Here is a 23,822-nt window from a genome sequence, read left to right as displayed (position 1 = left end):
TTCTTACCCTCCTTAAAATGAACATTAACAGAAAGTGAAAAAAAACCATGTATTTCTGCTAATTAAGATCATCACTAAGGAACTCATGCAGCACTCTGCAGTTGCACAATCAACTCAAAAAGTGAGTATTTTACTCCAGGTCAGATTTGGAGTTAGTGGGGGAGAAATTGCCCTGTGTCGCACTCATTTTGTGGGTACAAAATGAGGATTCGGGTGATGCATTTCGGGTGGTGGTCTCCCGGGTTGATCACCTCCCCTCCCACCCCTGAAAGTGCGCTGGCTGCCATATTGGAAGCCTCTGACTTCCAAGTGTCCAGGACGCCCACCTAAAACAGGCGTTTGGCCCCTTGAGTATGCTAATCAGAGTCATAATGCCAGTTTTAGGATCCCACTCCCAAATTTGGCAGAAACTGGGCACAGTAGTTTTTACGGGTCAACTGCAGCCTAACCAACGGTCTTTAAAGGGACTGCTGGAGGCCACTGATGAAAAGGCAAGTCATTTTTTTTTAAAACTTTGTTTATTTTGACCCAGGAAGAGCAGGTGTGTTCCTCCTACTTCTAGAACAGTACTGCAGACCACTGCCAGCCCATACTTGTTCCCCTCCCCTCCTCCCAGGGCTTACCTTTGGATGAGCTCAGCAGCGGGCTGGCCAATTTTGAGAAGGCCACAACCAGCGAGCTGCATTGGGACCCCCGATTGGCGTTCACAGCAGTGCAGCAGGAGGAGAAGGTAACTGGGGAGCATAGAGGGCAAGCGAGGCCCATGACTCACAGTAGGCCCAGTAATGCCCACATCCCAAGAATTAATTTAAAAATTGTTTTTTATTTTGTGTAGCAACATCAAAAACATTTTCTTACAATGTCACTACAAATAGCAACTAGAGCAAATCTTCTTTCACTCCTTTTATAAGTTGTGCAAATTATAAGACCGTACATTAGTTTTGCTAAAGTATTGAGTAAACTTAGAAAAAATGCAAAAAGAGAACCCTTTCTGCAGTATTATCTAAGCAAAATGTTAAATTTAATATTAGCATTGGTAGAAAAAGTGTTATTATAATCCTTTAGAATGTATTCATTGATGTGCAATACAGAAAATGTACTGTACTACTTTATAACTTTGAACTGTCCATTGTTTAATCCCTCGGTTTATAGTCATTGAGAAAAACATACTGGAACATAGTTCTTTGTATTGTACACTATTGTGTGCGCAATTTTACACAAGTCTTACCTTTAGCCCCAGATCAAGTTCCTTTAATGAATGTCTCATTTCTTGAATTAGGATATTCATTCTTTCACACTCTTGGAAACAGACCAAAATGTAAGGTGAACGCTCAGCTGGTTTAGAGGTTATATCAGCCATATTGTATTCCTCTGGTAGTTTTTCCAATATATCATCCAAGATAGCTTTTACCTTTAAAAGTAGTACAAATTGATTGTTAAACCTGATTCTTATTTAATTTGCTATAATAATATTTTATTAAAAGTAATATAAAATTATTTTCCTCATTTCTTAAAGTGCAAAGATTCCTTCAGTTTCATTTTCCTCTTGCATCTTACAAAAATATCAATAGATTTGTGCCAACTAAATTTTGAATATTAAAACAAATATCTTAATTCAGTAAAGCTTCATGCTGAATGAACTTAAGCTTATTTGGGTTACCTTTTCCTGCCAATACATATGTCAATTTTTCAGTCGTTTAGCAAAGCAAAAAGTATATTAAAACTAATTGCTTAGTTTGTTGTCAATATAAAATCAGCATTCTGCTGTGAATACGACATAACGACCAATGTAAAACATTTGGCCATTTATTATGTACTATGCCCAAAATGTAAGGTTCAGTCTCACAACTCAACTAACTGGTAATTTTACATTTTATTTTCATTGATAGAAAATTAATGAATAATAAAGAAGTGAATGGTCTGAAAGTATTGCGTTAATTCACAAGTTTTAAATTTTCTGACCTTTTCTTCAACAGTCTGTGTTGCTCCTTCACCAGTTATTGACTCTCTGGGTTGCATTTCCAATAAAGTATGGAGAAGATTGGCTGAAGTTACAGTCAGGAATTCAATCTCTGCATTTGAGTGGAGACCATAATGTACAGGACTTTCAGGTGGAAACATTTCATCAATGTACCGGTGATAACCATTGTAATCAAGATTTGATGGGGCTACAAAACCAGGAGCTAAAGCCATTTTTCTTTCAAACTGTAACAAAGCAAGAAACAAGATAAAGTGTGAAAGAAATCAATGCGAATTACCTAATTTATTAGAATATGTTCACCATCTTAATTTAGTGTATAAATATATATTTTTCTTACACATTTAAGCAATCATCCAGTCAATGTTAGGCTCATTACTAACTTACAAAAAGGAAACACACAAAAGACTTTGAAATAAATTCCAGAAAATGGTGGAATTATGCAGCTGATTCTTCAGCATCTGAAAAGAGGAAATGGGCCAATGGTTTGGGTGAAGACCCTTCATCGGAATTTGAAAAAGAAAAGCAAGAAAGATCCTTTGTAAATACAGTACTGACCAAACAAGGAGGAAAATGAAGACATAAGAGTAAGATATGTTAATTATGGGTTTAATAAACTGGAATCAGTTTTTAAAAAATTAAACAGGTGAAAATATGTGCTGCTATCCAAAATGTCACCTCAGTAAGGGTATGAAAAGGCATTGGAAAGACAAATGGTCAATTGAATTAGCTTCAAAACTGGAAGGGAATTAAGTGAAATGTGACTGGGAGAAACTAATAGAAAAATGGCATAGACAACCAAGGGTTAAAGCAGGTAAAGTCAATGTGCGGTATGAAGATGAAATACTGTTACTCAAAGTTTGTATTGAGCCTGTTTGGAGCAATGTAGAAGTCCAAAGATGGAAAGGAGGAGGGTTGTAGAAGTTGTGACGTTTTAATACCATTTGTAGTACAGTGCCATAATCTCAACCACTTCTTCCCTCAAGGTTTCTTTTACATCTCAGTTACAATTACTTTCTCTTCATCCTCTGTTCCCTCCTCACTGTTTGCCATTCCTAGACTGAAATGGTGGACAGGCCATTTGTACCCAGGCTTCTGCCAGTTCTGGTCTGTAATTGATCAATAGGTGGTGAAAAAGAGTGACATATGTTGAATCACCATCTTATTTTCACCCCCTACCTTTGGGAAGCCACATTATTTCTCCCCTGGATGGAAATTTGGTTTCCCTACATAACAGTTGCTGCATTTCAGCAGTAATTCATTGTGTGAAGCACTTCGAGATCTTTCAGCTTGACAACACATATACAATTGCAAATATTATAATTTTGTGACAAAACAAGACATGGTGTTGAAGAAACCTTACATGCAATAAAATATGAAAATGCCAGATGCTTACTTTTAGTTAGTTATGCCAATGGTTCTCAAACTGTGTGGCATGCACAATTAGTGAAGTGCAGCAAGGGATAGGAGCAAAGGTGAAAGGTTTAAAATTTGCTATCAATCAGAATTTCAAAGTCACAATCTACCCCCTCTTATCCCACAAAGGCAAAATACTGCGAATGTTGGAAATCTGAAATATAAGCATAAAATGCTGGAAATACTCAGCAGGCCAGACAGCATCCTTGGAGAAAGAGACAGAGGCTGGAAATTTTACGTTTGGACCTGCAGGTAGATCACGGGAAACCTGGAAGTACGGGTTTCCCCGCACGCTGTGGATTTTTAACTCTATGTTTATATTTTAGAGTTCCAGCATTTGCAGTATTTTGCCTTTGTGGGATAAGAGGGGGTAGATTGTGACTTTGAAATTCTGATTGACAGGCTGGCTTCCAGTCGGGCGGGGAACGCTGGAGAAGAGGCTACAACCGCAGGTAGGTGTGAGCTTCGACCCGGGGAGGGGGGGGGGGTCCAATCCCCAACCAGCGGAGTAGGATTTGTATGGGGAGGTGGGCTGATAGTGGGGGACTGGGAGGAAGCACTCCTGCTCCTCCTGGCCCACAAGGATTGCTGTCCCCACCTTGCAGCAGCTGCCGGGAATTCAGAGGATCGGGAACCCCGGCCGGCCACAGTTAAACCTCCACAGCAGGTTAAATCCGAGGCTCCCAGATTTATTATAATATTTAAAGTGCCAACCTACCTCCATTAAAACTGTAAGTGGGCAGGTTGGAGGGGAGATTCAAGTTTTTAACACTTTAACCTCCCACCCGACCCCAACTGATCCGTTTTTTGAGGTTAAAATTCCCCCCAGAATTAACATCTCAGGTCGGTTCTGATGAAAGGTCACCGACCTGAAACGTGTTTCTCTGTCCACAGATGCTGCCCGGCCCTCTTATCCCACTCCTGATATGCCACCACCTGCCTGACTCACCGGAAGGCTCTGTGATAATGAGAATAATTAAGGTATTTTTTTACTCCAAGGGGAGAGTATAATGAGTAAGGGAAAAATAAAAGAGGAAACAAAAATGTAGAAAGAAAAGTGGAGGAGAGAGAAAATCACAGATGAATAAGACCAAGAGAGGGAAAAGTAGAGAAGAAATACAGAAGTGATTGAGGGGAATGATAATGTAAGAGGTGCCCAGCGCGCCCACTGGGGGCAAATCTTGTCAATCTCCTCCCCCCAGCACTGACCCTGTGGACACTGGCAGAGGGCAGCCATCACCGACCCTCTCTGCATTCCCTCCAGAATGTCCGTTCACTTGTGAACAAGGCCCTTGCCATCCATGAACTTATCGTGGATGATTGCATCGACATCTTGGTCCTGATAGAAACTTGGTTGAGGGGTGATGACACCTTACTCTTAAATGAAGCCTCCCCGCCTGGCTATACCTTCCACCACTTGTCCCGCCCAGGTGGCGGTGTGGCTCTCATCACCAAATCACACCTTGGTCTGTCCCCCTACTCCTCCGGCACTTTCTCCTCCTTTGAGCATCTCACCTTATTCCATCCCTCTCACCTCTCATTTAAAATTCTCGTTCTCTACCGCCCACCCAAGCACCATAAAAATAATATTACCGAGATATCTTCACTGCTTTCCTCCCTTAGCCTCTGCACCGAACGACTTCTCATCCTCGGTGATTTCAGCCTCCATCTCAATTCATCATGCTCCCTCTCCTCTGTATTCACTAGCCTCCTATCCTCCCTTAATCTCTCCCTCCATGTAAACTCCCCAACCCATATTCACGGCCACCCCCTCGACCTTGCCATCTCTCATGGCCTCGCTACTCCCATCATGTCAATCACAGATAAGGCCATCTCTGACCACTTCCTCGTATCGCTCTCCACCCACATCCCCCTTCCACCGCCCCCCACCCCCACCCCCCCCCCACCCCACACCCCCACCCCCCCCCCCAACCCTACTTCCTTCTGTGTCCGCCCCTGGAAAAAACTCTCTCCCAACTGCACTTATGAAATCCCAACTGTCCAGCGTTTGGCCCTCCATTCACCATGACATTTCTGTAGCTACCTGTCTGCTCAACCACACCCTCTCCACCACCTTTGATGCCCTATCCCTATTAAAACAATTACTCTCTCTCACCCTGGCCGTTCTCCCTGGTATGGCTCTCATCTTCACTTCCTTAAGTCCAAGGGATGCAGACTTGAACAGATATGGCAGACAACTGCTTTAGCCATTCACCACCAGATCTGGCTGGATCACATAAAGCATTATCGGGTCCTGCTTTCATCTGCCAAAATTGGTAACTATTCCAGAATCATTCTGGAATGCAAAGATAAACCCCAGCTTCTATTCTCCACTGCTAACTATCTTCTTAAACCCCTCTCCTCTGTCTCCTCCACCCTCGCCTCCGACAACAAGTGTGAGGAGCTCATGGACTTCTTTGTCTCTAAGATTGAGACCATCTGTTCAGCTGCCTCTGCCACTTCCGTTCCTTCCCCTAGCCCACCGGGCCAAACGTCCTCTAAGGTTCCCCCCTGCCCTAGTCCTGAACTCACATCTTTCTCCAGTTTCTCTCCGATCTCCCCTCATGACCTCTCCGCGCTCATTATGTCCATGAGACCCACTTCCTGCTCCCTCGACTCTATTCCCACCAAATTGCTGATCACCCAACTTCCTTTTCTGGCTCCCATGTTAGCTGACATTGTTAACGGTTCTTTTTCCTTAGGTACTGTACCCCTCTCCCTCAAATCTGCCGTCATCACCCCTCTCCTCAAAAAAAACAACCCTTGACCCTTTTGTCCTTGCAAATTACCATGTGTTGTCACCTCCCAAATCCGTGCCAATCTTTCCCGCAATTTCATGTTTGAATCCTTCCAATCAGGTTTCCGCCCTTGCCACAGTACCGAAACGGATCTCATCAAAGTCACAAATGACATCCTTTGTGACTGTGACAAAGGTAAACTATCCCTCTTCATCCTTCTTGACTCGTCTGCAGCCTTTGACATGATTAACCACTCCATCCTTCTCCAACGCCTCCAGTCCCACTGTCGTCCAGCTAGGTGGGATTGCACTCGCCTGGTTCCATTCTTATCTATCTAATCGTAGCCAGAGAATCACCTGCAACGGCTTCTCTTCCCGCTCCCGCATCGTTACCTCCGGTCTCCCCCAAGGATCTATCCTTGGACCCCTCATATTTCTCATCTACAGGCTGCCGCTTGCGACATCATCCGGAAACACAGCATCAGTTTCCACATGTACGCAGACGACACCCAGCTCTACTTCACTATCACTTCTTTCGACCTCTCCACAGTCTCTAAATTGTCAGACTGCTTGTCCGACATCCAGTTCTGGATGAGCAGAAATCTTCTGGGAAGACCGAAGCCATTGTTTTCGGTCCCCGCCACAAACTCCGTTCCCTAGTCACTGACTCCATCCCTCTCCCTAACGCCTGTCTGAGGCTGAACCACACTGTTTGCAACCTTGGTGTCATATTTGACCCTGAAATGAGCTTCCGACCACATATCCGCAGAATAACTAAGACCACCTATTTCCACCTCCGTAACATCGCCCGTCTCCGCCCCTGCCTCAGCTCATTCACTGCTGAAGCCCTCATCCATGCCTTTGTTACCTCTGGACTTGACTATTCCAACGCACTCTTGGCTGGCCTCCCACATTCTACCCTACATAAACTTGGTGATCCAAAACTCGGCTGCCCGTGTCCTAACTTACACCAAGTCCCGTTCGCCCATCACCCCTGTGCTCGCTGACCTACATTGGCTCCCGGTTAAGCAACGCCTCAATTTCAAAATTCTCATCCTTGTTTTCAAATCCCTCCATGGCCTCGCCCCTCCCTATCTCTGTAAACTCCTACAGCCCTACAACTCCCCGAGATATCTGCACTCCTCTAATTCTGCCCTCTTGAGCATCCCTGATTATAATCGCTCAACCATTGGTGTCCATGCCTTCTGTTGCCTAGGCCCTAAGATCTGTAATTCCCTCCCTAAACCTCTCAGCCTCTTTCCTCCTTTAAGATGCTCCTTAAAACCTACTTCTTTGACCAAGCTTTTGGTCACCTGCCTTAATTTCTCCTTATGTGGCTCGGTGTCAAATTTTTTGTCTTATAATACTCCTGTGAAGCGCTTTGGGACATTTAACTACGTTAAAGGCGCTATATAAATACAAGTTGTTGTTGATGTTTTTTCATAAACTTACCAATGTCCATAGCTATTCAGTTGTGACAGGTGTCCCAAAAATGTTTGAGAATCAATAAAATATTTACATAAAAGTGAAAACATGGAAGGTTAATATTTGATGAACAATTTGTTTGCACATAATTATTGATTTAAAACAGAAGAATTATTATCTAGATTTTATTCTGTACTGGACAACTGTACACAAATTTCCAGTAGGGGGAGCCCCAGCTCCAATAACATGAAACTTCAGACAGCCTGTACAATTCAGAATCATATTCACCAAGGCAAAATACCTGGTTAGGTTGCATGTACTCTTCTAGATAAGTACGACATAGCCTTCTGTCCCAGTCATCAGTAATATGACCACCATACATAATTTCACCAAACAGGTAACGCAGATCTTCCCACGGTACCTAAAACCCCAAATAATTTACTCAGTGTTCACATTTTAAAACAGAGTATGAATAAGTTCTATATTTTTGATGGAATAATAATATTTCAATACCAATTAATATTTTATACATATCTTTAATTAATGTGGTTATAATAAACTTAACTTAGTGAGTCTTATGCTGTAATAAAGGACAGGGAGACAATTAAAGATTAAGCAAAGCGATCCATCAACAGCAACCTCGCAGCTCTCATATAAAACAATAAATCATCCATGGGATAAATATAATAGTGCACCACTGTTGATGCATTCTTGATATTCTTTCACTCATGCATAACTGACTAACTGAATTATGAGTCTTTCACACTCTGAAAAGAATTTTAATAATGCAGTATCACTGGCATAAGATCTTATAATTTTACACCAAATTTATCGTCTGTTTGATAATGGGATGATCAAGCTTGCCCACTAAATAAAGTAAATTTCATCTGTCCAGTTATTGACACATTCATAGGGACCCTCCTGCCTTAACAGCTGAAAGACAGCCTCAGATGCCAACGGAAAAAAGTATTATTGCTGAAACATTTTTATTATTAATATATTTATATATTTATAGAAATAGGAACAACATTCTAGTAAATCAGTAAATAAAGAAAAAAATACAGAATTCAAAAGACACTGTGTTCATGCTGGGTGATATGCTCAGCAGCAGATGGACAGAAATCAGATGATTTAATGGCCCCTCCAATATCCCTTTCAGATTCCAAGAACCCAGTGTGAAGACCCAAGGTCTAGAATAAAACATCTTCAGTTTAATTTGATGATCTGTTTTTGGAAATTTACATGGACCTTTTTGTCCTTCTAACTAAATTGCTTTTTAAACCAGACCAACACTATGTTAGTGAGAAATAGTAAAATATGTTTTAAGCGATGACAAATAAAGGTCACCAGTTAGATGGCTTTTTGCCATATCTTGGTAGATGTGTGTCCAAAATGCCAAACTGTTCCCAATTCATCAATTTCAGCTTACAGTTGTCAGGCTGACTGGAGAGAATGGAAATGTCACCTAGCACAACAGAGTGAAATCCATCAGCTGAGACATAACTACTGCAATCGAGAAATCAGGGAGGGCTGGCAGTTCAGTAATAGTATTGGATCACTGTTAGAGAATAATGGTGACATGTCTGCTCGTAGTATCATAGTCCTGCCTGTTCTTCCATCCATATCTTAATGGTTTAATCATAATATTTGAGCCCTAGCCATTAGGTATAATGCACTATGAAGTAAAGTTAATTCATGCACTGCTGCATAGAGTTTATAAGGAATTTAACAAAATTTGTTAATGGAAAAAAACCAAAACTCTAGCCATTTTCCTTGCCTGCCAGTGATCTGGCCAAGAAAAAAAGTTCTATAAATCCTAATAACTTAGTGAAGTAGTCCTTTTCTGTGCTACAGATGAAAGTTCAAGGAATTTGAAACATGGAAAATAAACTGCGGGAATGTGACAGGGAACACGTTTTCAAAATATGTAGGAAAAGCGTACCATTCGCTCTGTCCCCCAACAAATTCAAATTGGTTTCCATACAAAAATTCCGAGATTTAATAATTTTGATTAATCAGAAGCTTGACAACTCTTGTAATTTTCAGTGCTTCTTGCATTTTCGGAGTTATGATCAGAAACTGGAAGAATTTCAGACATCCAAACATGAGCACCACCATTTCACACAGTAATCATTGTGGTCAGCAACAGTGCAGGTTCGCCCAACTGCAGCTTCAAAGTCAGTCAGCAGAAGCCATTTAAAATTGTTTGAGAGTTATGGGACACTCCATACACAAACTATCAAACCAGAATTGCCAGTTAAACTTGGGTGGGGAGGGGGTGCGGGGGAGAAGAGAGAGCAATAGAGAGAGAGAGAGAGAGAGAGAGAAAGAGACTTCCCTGCTTGGCTTTTCACTATATTTGAACCCAAGGTTATGATCTGGGCTATTTAGAATTGTGACTGTTCTACTTAGTTTCTACCAGAAAAGTTCGGTCACAAAATACTTAGTTCTGTATTATAAAGGAGTTCTGTCTTCACAAAGGAGGACGCAAATAACCTCCCAGAGATGTCGGGGAACATAGGGTCTAATGAGAGGGAGGAACTGAATGAAATCAGTTTTTGTAGGGAAATGGTGCTAGGGAAACTGATGGGATTGAAGGCCGATAAATCCCCAGGGCCTGATAATCTACATCCTAGGGTACTTAAGGAAGTGGCTCTAGAAATAGTAGATGCATTGCTGGTCATCTTCCAAAATTTGATAGACTCTGGAACAGTACCCATGGATTGGAGGGTAGCTAATGTTACCCCACTATTCAAAAAAGGTGGAAGAGAGAAAACGGGGAATTATAGACCGGTAAGCCTGACATCGGTAGTGGGGAAAATGCTAGAGTCCATTATAAAAGATGTAATAGCAGAGCACTTGGAAAACAGTGACAGGATCGGACAAAGTCAACATGGATTTACAAAAGGTAAATCGTGCTTGACTAATCTACTGGAATTTTTTGAGGATGTAACTGGTAAAAATAGATACGGGAGAACCAGTGGATGTGGTGTATTTGGACTTTCAGAAGGCTTTCGATAAGGTCCCGCATAAGAGATTAGCATGTAAAGTTAAGGCACATGGGATTGGGGGCAAGGTATTGACTTGGATAGAGAACTGGTCGGCAGACAGAAAGCAAAGAGTTGGAATAAATGGGTCTTTTTCCGAGTGGCAGGCAGTGACTAGTGGGGTACCGCAGGGATCGGTCCTAGGACCCCAGCTATTCACAATATATATTAATGATCTAGACGAGGGAACTAGATGGAATATCTCCAAGTTTGCAGACGACACAAAGCTGGGTGGGTGTGTGTGCTATGAGGAGGATGCCGAGAAACTCCAGTATGATTTGGACAGGTTGGGTGATTGGGCAGAAGCATGGCAGATGCAATATAACGTGGATAAATGCGAGGTTATCCACTTTGGTGTCAAAAACAGGAAGGCAGATTATTATCTGAATGACAATAGATTGGGAGAAGGGGAAGTGCAACGAGACCTGGGTGTCCTTGTGCACCAGTCGCTGAAGGTAAGCATGCAGGTGCAGCAGGCGGTTAAGAAGGCAAATGGTATGTTGGCCTTCGTAGCGAGAGGGTTCGAGTACAGGAACAAGGATGTCTTGCTGCAGTGGTACAGGGCCTTGGTGAGACCACATCTTGAGTACTATGTGCAGTTTTGGTCGCCTTATCTGAGGAAGGATGTTCTTGCCATGGAGGGAGTGCAGCGAAGATTTACCAGGCTGATACCTGGGATGGCAGGAATGACGTATGAGGAGAGATTGGGTTGATTGGGCTTATACTCGCTGGAGTTTAGAAGAATGAGGGGATCTCATTGAAACTTATAAAATTCTAACAGGACTAGACAGACTTAGATACAGGAAGGATGTTCCTGATGGCGGGGAGTCCAGAACCAGGGGTCACAGCCTAAAGATAAGGGGTAAGCCATTTAGGACAGAGATGAGGAGGAATTTCTTCACCCAGAGAGTGGTGAACCTGTGGAATTCTCTACCACAGAAGGCAGTTGAGGCCAATTCATTAAATATATTCAAGAAGGAGTTAGATATATTTCTTAAGGCTAAAGGGATCAAGGGATATGGAGAGAAGACAGGTAATGAGTTTGGATGATCAGCCATGATCTCATTGAATGGCGGAGTAGGCTCAAGGGGCCGAATGGCCTACTCCTGCTCCTATCTTCTATATTTCTACACATGCTCGTACCATGCTGTATAAATAAAACTCCTACAAACTAATTTCCGTAAAATTAGAATCTCTTATGTCTCTACAGTACCTGAGCATTAGCTTCCAAATAGCTGTATAAAACATGGACTGAGATTGTCAAGTCTCCAGTATTAAAAGGATACTTTCGATTCCAGCCCTGAGGTCCAAATTTACGCCGTTCAGCAACACAGGCGTGGAAGTAGCATAGTGAAAAGAGTATTGTCTTAAACTCGTGTTCACGAGAGCATCGATCTAGAATATCCTGCGATGAAGGTACACAGTATGTGCTTAATATAACAAATGCAAGTCAGATTAATCATTTTCAGAGAGGAAAAAAACAAAAACCTGATCCAGTAATATGAATTTGTTCAAAATATCCAGACAATTGGGTTTTTGGTTCTATTTGATCAGAAAATCAAACTTAAACCATCCAGATCTGATAACCAGATTTGCACAATTCTTCTTCACTAAAAGCTAAACAGCTTATTCATTCTCTCTCTAGAAAAAAAAACTTTAAAAAATACAGAGTATTGCATAATACAGATGTCAGCCAGATGTGCATGTGGACTTTTTATTTGGTTCTCAGAGTAAGCACAACATCAAAATAATTGTAGTGTTCATTTCACCCATCAGTAAAGTATCAGTAAAGAGCTCTGCTTGCATATTACAGTGTGGTCCAGACCAGGACCAGCTGCTGTTATGCACAGTTATAGAACTAGACCATCACATCCTACATTCCCAATTTGTAAATAACCTACTTACATGGGGAATACATATTATACACATAGATGGGGAAAAGTAAGAGATCAAACATTTAAAAAAAAGCAAAGTCTCAAAAGGTGCAAGCTTCCAGTTAAGTTTGCTTTGCTAGGTTCCTTTCCTGCAAAAAAGCTCAATACAGTACTTTTTTTTTTCTAGGATTAGAATTTCTCTTTCTAAAGTATTTTTTCCTTTCTTGGGTCCCAAAGTCCCAGCCCATCTACTGTTGAAAAGGTGGATAGGTGACCTTCACCCAGGCCTCTGCCAATGCGGTTTTAAACTGACCATTATTACATAGGATATATGGCACAGAAACAGGCCATTCAGCCCAACCAGTCCATGCTGATGTTTATGCTCCACTCGAGCCTCCTCCAGTCTTTCCTCATCTAAATCTATCAGCATAACCCTCTATTCCCTTCTCCCTCACATGCTTGTCTAGCCTCCCCTTAAATGCATCTATACTATTCGCTTCAACCACTCCCTGTGGTAGCGAGTTCCACATTCTCACCACTCTTTGGGTAAAGAAGTTTCTTTTGAATTCCCTTTTGGATTTCTTGGTGACTATCTTATATTGATGGCCTCCAGTTATGCTCTTCCCTACAAGTGGAAACATTCTCTCTGTATCTACTCTATCATAATCTCTCATAATTTTAAAGACCTCTATTAGGTCACCCCTCAGCCTTCTTTTTTCAAGAGAAAAGAGACCCAGCCTGTTCATCCTTTCCTGATATGTATACCCTCGCATTTCTGATATCATCCTTGTAAATCTTCTCTGCACCCTCTCCAGTGCCTCTATGTCATTTTTATAATATGGCGACCAGGACTGCATGCAGTACTCCAACTGTGGTCTAACCAAGGTTCGATATAGGTTTAGCATAACTTCCCTACTTTTCAATTCTATCCCTCTAGAAATAAACCCGTGTGCTTGGTTTGCTTTTTTTATGGCCTTGCTAACCTGTGGCAAACAAGAATACCCATTGGCTGACCTTTGATTTTTTTTCCTTCACTCCATGTGGGAAACCATGTGGTTTCCACTCCGCATGTGCCCACAGTGGCATTGGTGAGATGAGCAACTCTGTGCATGGAATATCTTAAATACAAATTCCCACTCTATCCCTGCCATGGGTCAGCATGATTGGGCTCCAACACACTAAGCCTTGTTTAAACTTTTGTAGAATTACAAATACATTATACTGCTTTGAGCTTGAAGCCAAATGGGAAAAAAATCAATGGCCCGTAATTTGCAGTCAGTGGTGATGTGACGGCGATCGTCGCTGACCTGGAAGAAAGCTGCTCAGAGATCTCGTGATCTCTGTGGCGAAAACTTTAGCTTTCTCGACATGTAATTGATTGTAGCACTGTGAATAGGGGATTCCTAGCGTAGTGCAGCAGTGACATCATCAAGCTGCCTAAGCAGCCAATCACATTGAAGAATTCTCACAGACAGCAAACCAGGAAATAAAATGCACAGATTATCTACACTTTTTTAAAATGTTAGAGAGTGAAATAAAGATTGGGATACACATAGGGTTAAAGTAGAAGCTGAAATATCATGAACAAATTTCAACAACTTTTTTTTAAATTATAATTTTTATCATGAGAAATTTGAAATTCCACAAATAAAAAAATATTTTTTCAGGGCCAGAGCGGTTGCTTAGCAGTCAATTCGCTGTTAAAACCCCAGTTACACCTATTCCAACAAGGCTTAACATTTAATATGGTATTTAACAGCGATATTAGCGCGGAGAAGCTCAAGTTTTCATCAGTTCCACTGATTGCCGGCTATGGCGAGGTGGGGCCAGGGGGGGGGGGGCGGTGGGGGTGGTGGGGGGTCCACAGTGCAGCCTGTGTCTGAGCAGTGAATGACTGACCGCAACTTCAGGATTTCTGCATTTAGATACGCATGCGCTAAATCCTGAAATTGTGGTCAGTTTCGCCGTCATTACCCACCACAAAATCCGGGCCAATATCTACAGTGTACTGATAAAGGGTTAAAAAGGCCTCACTTTAAAGACTAGTGTAAATACAAAGCCTCAAAATTGAGGAAGAAGCAAATGCATAATCAGCAGTGTCTCCCACCTCCACCAGCAAAGCTTTCCACACCCAGAATTCTAGGCCAATAGTTTTAATAATATGGTTCAACAGTTCTTGTAAAACAAGACACTGTTCCCAGTTCCCCATCCTTGTTTCTGCCCCATGCACAGAATATTTAAGTTGCAAATCACTCCTTACTGTCTGCCAAAATATTGAAATGATATCAGCCATACCTGATCAAAATTATCCAAAGCTGCATGGAGATTAGCTAGCATACCAGTTGGTGGTTCATTGGTAATTTTAACTGAGTTCTCAAGGATTCCTTGCGGAATAATGTGCTCTTCAGGAGTTGGAGCAGACTCTGCACTCATGAATACACGGTAGTCTGGATGGGATTCCTCACTGTACTTCTCAAGAAGCTGTTCTAAATTGCTGAGCCATTTAGCCACTAAATGAATATTCTGCAGGACATTTGAATAATGTTATTTTTTGTCATTAAACATTATAAACAAATTATATACATATCTATTTAATTTTATACATCACATATCAATTGGTAATACCTCAAACTTTGCTTCTACTTCTTAAACATGAGACCCTTGGAAGAGAGAATAAAGAACAGCTTAAATTAATAGCTGCATATATAGTTATTAAGATATTGATATTCAGATTAATCGTTGCTCTAAAGTAAAATGAGAAAAAAACAGTAAAGGTCAAAATTCCAAAAAGATTGTAGTCAGAATTGTGTGGTATGTATGTAAATGCACAAAACAGTGAGGACGACTGTAAAATACTTCAGGAAGACATAAACAGGGATTAACAGAATGGATAGATGGGGCAAATGTAATTTAATGTGGCTAAGTGTCAGGTAATATATTCTGGGAGAAAAAAAAACAAGGAATGGGAGTATACGCTCAATGCAAAGATGCTGAAGTGTGTGGATGAACAGAGACATCTAAGGGTTCAAATACATAATTCTCAAAAGTATGAGTGCAGGGAGATAGAGCCCACAGAATTTTGGATTTTATAAACGGGGCATAAAGTTCAAGAGTACAAAAGTTATAATGGATTTATAAAAAAAAGTTAGGCAACAGTTGGAGTAGTGTGTGTAGTTTTGGGTGCCCCATTATAGAAACAACATTAAAGTAATGGAGAGTGTACAGTATAGATTCACCAGAACGATACCAGGAATGGGAAACTATATTTATGAGGAGAGACTGTGATTATTTCCACTGGGGCAGAAAAAGCTAAGAGGGGACTTAGAGATTAAAAAAATTATAAAGGCCTAGAAATTCAGTGGGCTGCGCCACCAGTTAGGGCCCAAAGAGGGCACTTAGTGGGTTTAGCGCCACTGGCCACGCCTCCCGCGAAATTTAGCGGGGCGCTAATGGCGGCGTTAGCCTGTAGCGCTGCGCCGCCACTGATGATGTCATCGGTGTGCACAGCGCCCCGCTACCGCCCCGATCGCGATATTTGGTAGCGCCCCCCGCTGTAACGCCGGTTCAGGGGGGCCTACCTGCGGCGGTAGAGGTGCAAATTAAAGGAGAGGTGCGGGGCGGCCATCTTTGTTGTTGGCCGCCTGCCAGCACCTCTCTGCGCTCCCGTCCCCGGCCTCCTAACCGGCCCCCCCCACCGCGTTGTGCCGGCTGTGTCCCAAGAGCCCGGCACTTCTCCTCGGTGCCGGGCTCTTTTGTCGGCACTCGCGATCTCTGATCGCGCTGCAGCAGGCCCCTCCCCTTTAAGAAGGGGAGGAAGGCCTGCAGTACCGCATCACGCCGTGCCGCAGTGTGCGCTGCGATTTTCAGTTGCAGCGCCCCAAGGCGGATGCGGGGTGCCTCGAGTAGCGCCGCGCTTCCGTTTGGGGCGCTCAAACTGAATTTCGGGCTGGCGCTTGCGGCTCCTTCCGGGGCGGTACTTTTGGCGCCCAGGCGAGACTGGCGCCCCAAACGGGGCGCCACTGAATTTCTAGGCCAAAGAGTTTTGATACAGTGAATAGGGAAAGACTATTTCCTTTGGTTGGAGAGGCAGTGACAAGGGTTTATCAAATTAAAATTATCAGTAAGAGAGTGAGGAGAGGGGTTAGGAGCAATGTCTTCATACAGAAGATTGTTGGAGCATGGAATACTTTGCCACAGAGAGTGGTTGAGGCAGAGAACATTGCACCTTTTAAGGGAAAATTGGATAAATATTTGAAGCAGGGGAAGATGCAAGGTTATGGGGAAAGAGTAATGAAATGGGATTACTTTTGGATTGCTCCAGCAAAGAGCAAGCACAGACACAATGGGCTCGATTTTGCCATTGGTGGTGGGTCAGGTGGTCGGCGTCCCGGCCCGCTCCTGCCTCCACTGTCAGGCGGGCTTTTTTTTAATAGTTATTTTGCCCTAATTGGCCATTTGATTCCCAGCGTGTGCGCACCCCTGGCCCAATTAGTTTTTGGGCCTGAAACTCGCCTCTGATGATGTCATTTCTCCAGCTGCGTTTAAGGGCTCCAAGCAGCCATGGTTCATTTTCAGCCTATATGCTTGTGATTGCTTCTCTTCATAATAGTGTTTGGAGATAGTGGAATGTCGGCTTCAAGGCCCAAGGCCTCACCACACTTTAATGATGACTCACTCCATGCTCTGGTGGAGGGAGCCAGAGCACAAAAGGAGGTGCTGTTTCCATCCTCTGGGAGGAAAAAACCTCCCCAGCAGACCAAAGCTGTGTGGCTGCATGTTGCCCAGGAGGTCAGTTTCAGATCGATGTGCAGCAGAACCTAGCTGCAGTGCTGAAAGAGGTTCAATGACCTTGTCCGAACAGGCAAAGTGAGTGTACCATCACCTTTACCCTCATTCTGCTCCCCATCTCCTCTCGGCACCATCACTCTGCATTGTCAACCTACTCCTACACAACCTACTTTACCGTTACATCCCTTGCACTCTTAACCATTCCCTCTCTCTTTATGTACACAATCACTTAACTATTCGACTATGCTGCCCTCACACTCCCTATCACTGTTATGCTATGACAACAACTAACACCACACAGGGAGGGCCCTTAGTATTGGTGGAGACAGGGACAGCAGTGGAGAGTCCTCGTCGGAGGCCGCAGGGCGCTCCCAGCTCTGCTCAGCTGCATGTCAACCCTGTGCCTCTGGGTCCATCCAGAAGGAGAGCGTTGCTGGAACTCCAGGAACAGGTGCAGGAGTCTCTGACAGGTTTTGTCTCCAGGGTCACTGAGTGTGGAGTGGATGGAGGAGTCCAACGCTAACATGAGCAGAGCCTTTGTGGAGGCATTGGCGTATGAACACATCACCGCGGATAGGATGGCAACCTCCGTGGAAAGGATGGCTACGGCCATGGAGGAGCTAAGTCGCCAGAGTGTGGAAAACATGGTGAATGTTCAGAATAGACTGACATCTCTGGAGGAGCGATGAACAGCTATTGATCAGAGAAACCAGACCTTCATGGAAGTCCTCTGGAGTAGGACTGCCAGTGCAGAAACGGGTCCTCATGGCCCCACTGATGTGCAGCAAGGTGCTGTCAAGCCACTTGCTAGCTTTGAAGTGGGGCTGACCCATGAGGGGGATGTTGGTGGCAGACAACAAGGAAGTGTGGGCTCCTCTCCAAGCGCTCACACTCCCATGCCACTGCGGAGCCCTCGGTCAGAGCCCCACCAGAGTCCTCACCCAACTGAGATGGGCGTCTCAGCCCCTGCACAGCCGCAGGAGGAGCAGACTGTTGGCGAGCCCTCACAGACTCGCAACCCCAGAGGACGGCCGCCAAAGGTGTCGAAGCAGGAGCAGCATGAGAGTGAACAAACTGTTGAAGTTCTGGACTCTGTCATTTTGGAAATGGAAGTTCCACATTGAGGGCTCAGGGCGAATTGTATTTGTCATGATGGTGGTCAGAGTGATAGGAAGCCACAGGTTCTTGTCCATTGTCTATCGTGTGGTAAGGTGGTGCCAGGCACATGTGTTTGAATGGGCAACTTAAGCAAATCTGGCCAAGATGAGTGCATCCCTTGCAGCAATGTGCTCGCGTGCTGCTGCAGCTGGTTGATGTGCATCCGCAAGGTCTTCATTCTTGTTTTCCTCTTCCTCCTCATCTGAGGAGGCTATGCGCTGAGCCACTTGTTCCTCAGGCAGCTACAAGCCACGATGCTGTGCAGTGCACAGCAGACCACAATGATTCTGGAGACCCTGGCTGCTGAGTACTGCAGGGCTCCACTTGATCTGTCAAGGCATTTGAATCGCATCTTCAGCAAGCCGATGGTTTGCTTGATGATGGATCTGGTCGAAATGTGGCTGGAGTTGTAGTGTTCTTCAGCTTCGTTCGATGGCCTCCTGAATGGTGTCATTAGCCACATCTTCAAGGGATAGCCCTAGTCTCCAAGTAGCCATCCTGAAAGTTGGTTTGGCGGATTGAAGAGTGGAGGCACACTAGACTGCCGCAGGATGAACGAGGATGGCGCAAACATGCAAAATGTCCTTCTTGTGGTACACACCAGCTGCACGTTGAGGGAGTGAAAGCCCTTGCGGTTGACAAAGAGAGCTGGGTTGTGATAGGGTGTCTTAAGGGCCACGTGTGCAGTCTATGACGCCCTGCACCCTTGGCAAGCCTGCCATATTTGCAAAGCCAATCGCACGCGCGGTTACACTTGCTTGATCCATGGAGAAGTGTATGTAATTGTGCGACTTTGCAAAGAGGGCATCGGTAACCTGCGTGATGCAAGTGTGCGCGGCCGACTAGGAGATGCTGCTGATGTCTACTGCTGATCCCTGGAAGGAGCCTGAAGCAAAAAAGTTGAGTGTGGTGGTGACTTTGACAGCCACTGGTAAGGGGTGTCCACCCACTTCTCTGGTCTCCAGGTGTTGGTGCAGCATTGTGCAGATGTCACCGACTACCTCTCGCGAAAGTCTCAGCCTCCTGTGGCACTGCTGCTCAGTCATGTTGAGGAAGCTCATCCTCACCTTGTAAACCCTGTTTTGGGAGTATCTCCTGCGGCGACGTGCTTCCCTGCGCTGGCGCCTTCTGCCCTGTGCAGCATCAGGTGGGTGAGCAGCAGGTTGGCGTTCCTGCTGTTGTTGTTCCTGGTTCTGCTGCTGCCACGGCTGCTCTTCGTCTGAATCTGAGGTCCAGGATGACAGGGTATAAATGGTTCCCATGCTGCTGGTAGATATCTCCGTTGAGGAGGCACTCAGTCAATGTGGGGAGAGGGTTTTCCCAGGAGGTCACAGTGGAGATGTGATGTGCCTCAATAAATCCGAGACTCGATGTTAGCAAAACAAAACAAGGCTTTTATTGACTTAGAAGGTAACACACAGAGGAGAATGTATCTTCCATCCAGAGGTCTGCCGTACTGGATGTGCTGCAGGCTGGGCCAGCTTACATAGGAGCCAGGTATGGGCGGAGCCCTACACACAGTACAATACAATGGAAATGAAACTGAAACCAACCACAGTCACAGGCAGAGAAATACTGATGAGTGATGAATGGAATATTTCATCACATTCACCCCTTCTATAGATTTAGTCTGTTCGGGGGTTTGATAGTCCTCTGCGACCGACGTGGCTGTTGTGGTGCCGCGGGTGTCGGCTGGGTGTCCCCGGTGGCCTCCTGGGTCTCTGCCGGGGGTGCCGCCAGGGTTGTTGAAGGGGTAGTTGGTGGGGGTACCGTTGGTCGATGTTCTTCCGGGGGTGATGAAAGAGTAGTGGGTGGGTAAGAGTTGCTGTGGTCGTTGTTGCTGCTGTTGTCGTGGTTGTTGTCGTTACCGGCTGGGGCGACGTCTTTTATGGACACGGTGTCCTCCCTTCCGTCGGCGTGCCGGACATACGCGTATTGGGGGTTGGCGTGGAGTAGGTGCACTGACTCCACGAGAGGGTCCGTCTTGTGGCCCCTCACATGCCTTCGCACGAATACCGGACCTGGGGTGGAGAGCCATGACGGCATGGATACGCCTGAGGTGGATTTCCGGGGAAAGACAAACATTCGCTCATGAGGCGTGGCATTAGTGGCAGTACACAATAGCGACCGTATCGAATGGAGCACATCTGGGAGGACTTCCTGCCAGCGGGAGATAGGGAGGCCTTTGGTCCTTAGAGCTAGAGTGACTGCTTTCCATACTGTCCCGTTCTCTCGCTCCACTTGACCGTTACCCCGGGGGTTGTAGCTGGTGGTACGGCTCGTGGCGATCCCCCTGGACAGCATGTACTGGCGTACCTCTTCACTCATGAAGGACGCCCCCCTATCCGTATGGATGTAGCTCGGCATACCGAACAGGCAGAACAGGCTGTTGAGGCATTTAATGACTGTGGCGCTGGTCATGTCTGGGCAGGGGAAGGCGAATGGGAACCGGGAGTATTCGTCCACAATGTTCAGGAAGTAAACATTGCGGTCGACGGACGGGAGGGGGCCCTTGAAATCTAAGCTGAGCCGCTCAAAGGGCCGTGTAGCTTTGATTAAGTGGGCTCTATCTGGGCGGTAGAACCGAAGCTTGCACTCAGCGCAAGTGCGACAGTTCCTGGTCAGGGACCGAACTTCCTCAATCGAGTAGGGTAAGTTGCGGGACTTTATGAAGTGGAACAGCCGCGTGACCCCTGGGTGGCAGAGGTCATTGTGGAGGGTCTGTAGCCGATCCCCGGTGGCGCTGGCACACATCCCTCGTGAGAGGGCGTCGGGGGATTCGTTAAGGGCCCCTGGCCGGTAAATGATGTCATAATCGAAGGTGGAGAGCTCGATCCGCCACCTAAGAGTCTTATCATTTTTAATCTTCCCCCTCTGTTTATTATTGAACATAAACGCTACCGACCGCTGGTCGGTAAGTAGGGTGAAGCGTTTGCCGGCTAGGTAGTGGCGCCAGTGGCGCACTGCCTCCACGATGGCTTGGGCCTCCTTTTCTACGGAGGAGTGTCTGATCTCGGGCCCTTGGAGGGTCCTCGAGAAGAAAGCTACGGGCCGCCCCACCTGGTTGAGGGTGGCCGCCAAGGCAAAGTCAGACGCATCACTTTCCACTTGAAAGGGAGTGTTCTCGTCCACTGCCTGTAGCGTGGCCCGCTCAATATCCTGCTTAATGCTTTTGAAGGCGGCATGGGCCTCAGCAGAGAGCGGAAAAGAGGATGCTTTCAAGAGGGGGCGGGCTTTGTCGGAGTAGTTGGGGACCCATTGGGAATAATAAGAAAATAACCCCAGGCACCTTTTCAGGGCTTTGGGAGTGTTGGGCAGGGGCAGCTCCCGTAGGGGGCGCAATCGGTCGGGGTCTGGTCCGATTTTCCCATTCTCCACCACGCTGCCTAGTATGCAGAGGCGCGTGGTGTTGTAAACGCATTTGTCCTCGTTGTAGGTGAGGTTGAGTTTTTGTGCGGTTTTCAGGAACCTCTCGAGGTTCGAGTCGTGATCCTGCTGGTTGTGACCGCAGATGGTGACGTTGTTGAGGTAGGGGAAGGTTGCCTGCAAGTGGTGGTCATCGACCATGTGGTCCATCTCCCTCTGAAAGACCGAGACCCCATTCGTCACCCCAAAGGGGACTCTGAGGAATTGGTAGAGGTGTCCGTTCGCCTCGAAGGCGGTGTACGGGCGGTCCTCTGGTCTGATAGGGAGCTGGTGGTACGCTGACTTGAGGTCGATGGTGGAGAACACCCGGTATTGGGCGATTTGGTTCACCATTTCTGATATGCGGGGTAGCGGGTAGGCGTCTACTTGGGTGTACCTGTTGATCATTTGGCTATAGTCTATCACCATCCGTTTCTTCTCGCTACCCCTTACCACCACCACTTGGGCGCGCCACGGGCTATTGCTGCGTTCAATAATGCGCTCTTTCAGGAACCTGTCTACCTCGGTCGCGATAAACCGCCTGTCCTCCCAGCTGTACCTCCTGCTTTTGGTCGCTATTGGCCAGCAGTTAGGGGTAAGGTTCGCGAATAGCGAAGGCGGCTTTACCTTCAGGGTAGCCAGACCGCACACTGTGAGGGGCGGCTGGGACCCACCGTAATTGAGCGTGATGCTTTGGTGGTAGCACTGGAAATCCAGGCCCAAGATCACGCTCGCACATAGGTTCTTCATGATTAATACTTTAAAATTATCGTATACAGTTCCGTTAACGGACAATTGTACCGTGCAGTAACCCATAATGGTCGATGTCTGGGTTTTATCAGCCATGGAGATGGTACCCCGAGTAGGGACCACCTTTAGGGAGAGTTGTTGTACCAGTTCAGGGTGGATAAAACTCTCCGTGCTTCCACTGTCAATTAAACATTTAACCCTGCACCCGTTTACCTCGATGTCCACCATTGATTTGGATAGCGGGTGTGGCCTGGTCTGGTCCACTGTGACCGATGCCACTGTAGGGCCCTGATCGAGACAAGATGGCGTCCACGCTGTCTGCTCACAAGATGGCGGACCCCACGAGGTCGGGCAAGATGGCGTCCAAGATGGCCGCTCCCACAGTGCACACGCGGCGGTGGCGGGTTTTCCGGCGGGGTTCCCTCTGCACACCTTCCTGAAGTGCCCCTTCTTACCGCACTTAAAGCAGGTGGTGCCTTTCACCGGGCACAGGTGTGCTTCGGCTGCCCGCAGAAGTAGCAGTTGGGTCCCCGACGCGTCGCGGCTGTCGTAGGGCTTCTGGGGGGAGAGCGGGGCCCCGACGGTGTCGGGCTGCCGGGCGGGGAAGATGCCTTCCAAGATGGCGGCGCCCTTGGTGCACACGTGGCGGCGTGGACGGCGCGGGCTGAAGAGTAGGCGTCCGAGTTTCTCTGGGCCACATCCAGGGATCGTGCTGTGTCCGCAGCCTGTTTCAGGTCCAATCCCGTTTTTTCCAGCAGTCTCTGCCGGATGTAAGTGGAGCTGAGGCCTGTGATAAAGGCATCGCGAACAAGCTCGTCAGTGTACACTGCGGCTTTTACATCTTGGCACTTGCAGTCTTTGCCAAGCGTTTTCAGGGTGCCTAGGAACTCCTCCACCGATTCCCCAGGTCGCTGTGCGCGAGTAGCGAGCAGGTGCCTAGCATACACCTCATTCGTAGGCTGCTGGTAATGCGCCTTTAAGATGTCGCAGGCGGCCGGGTACGTGTCGGCGTCTTGGATGAGGGGGTAAACCCGGTGGCTTACCCAATTCCGCAGAATTCCGAGTTTCATACTCGCAGCGTCCGTAGCGTCTTTGACGGCTGCGGAATTGTCCAGGAAGAATTCCATACACATAAACCAGTGTCCGAAGCGTGCCGATGTGTCCGAAGCATGCTGGTCCAAATCCAAACGTTCGGGTTTCAAGAGTTGATCCATTGTGTTGAAAATTAAGTCAATAAAATTGAT

General features: G+C 46.0%; 1 protein-coding gene across 1 annotated transcript in view; it reads right to left on the bottom strand.

Annotated features, from left to right (window-relative positions):
- LOC147120359 (dynein axonemal heavy chain 11-like) overlaps positions 1–23,822 on the bottom strand; it is a 63,938-nt gene that overhangs the window by 17,662 nt on the left and 22,454 nt on the right. Inside the window, exons 8-12 of the mRNA XM_085986173.1 lie at positions 14,773–15,000; positions 11,817–12,008; positions 7,858–7,977; positions 1,963–2,205; positions 1,229–1,411 (exon numbers count right to left, since the gene is read on the bottom strand). Of these exons, the coding sequence (XP_085842299.1) occupies positions 1,229–1,411; positions 1,963–2,205; positions 7,858–7,977; positions 11,817–12,008; positions 14,773–15,000 (966 nt within the window). The remainder of the gene's footprint in view (positions 1–1,228; positions 1,412–1,962; positions 2,206–7,857; positions 7,978–11,816; positions 12,009–14,772; positions 15,001–23,822) is intronic.

This window comes from Somniosus microcephalus, chromosome 4 (genome assembly GCF_052327205.1).
Source record: "Somniosus microcephalus isolate GS21.2 chromosome 4, FLI_Smic_1.0, whole genome shotgun sequence".
Classification (NCBI taxonomy): Eukaryota; Metazoa; Chordata; class Chondrichthyes; order Squaliformes; family Somniosidae; genus Somniosus; species Somniosus microcephalus.
Note: the sequence above shows the minus strand (reverse complement) of the source record. Positions and strands in the feature narration are given on the sequence as shown.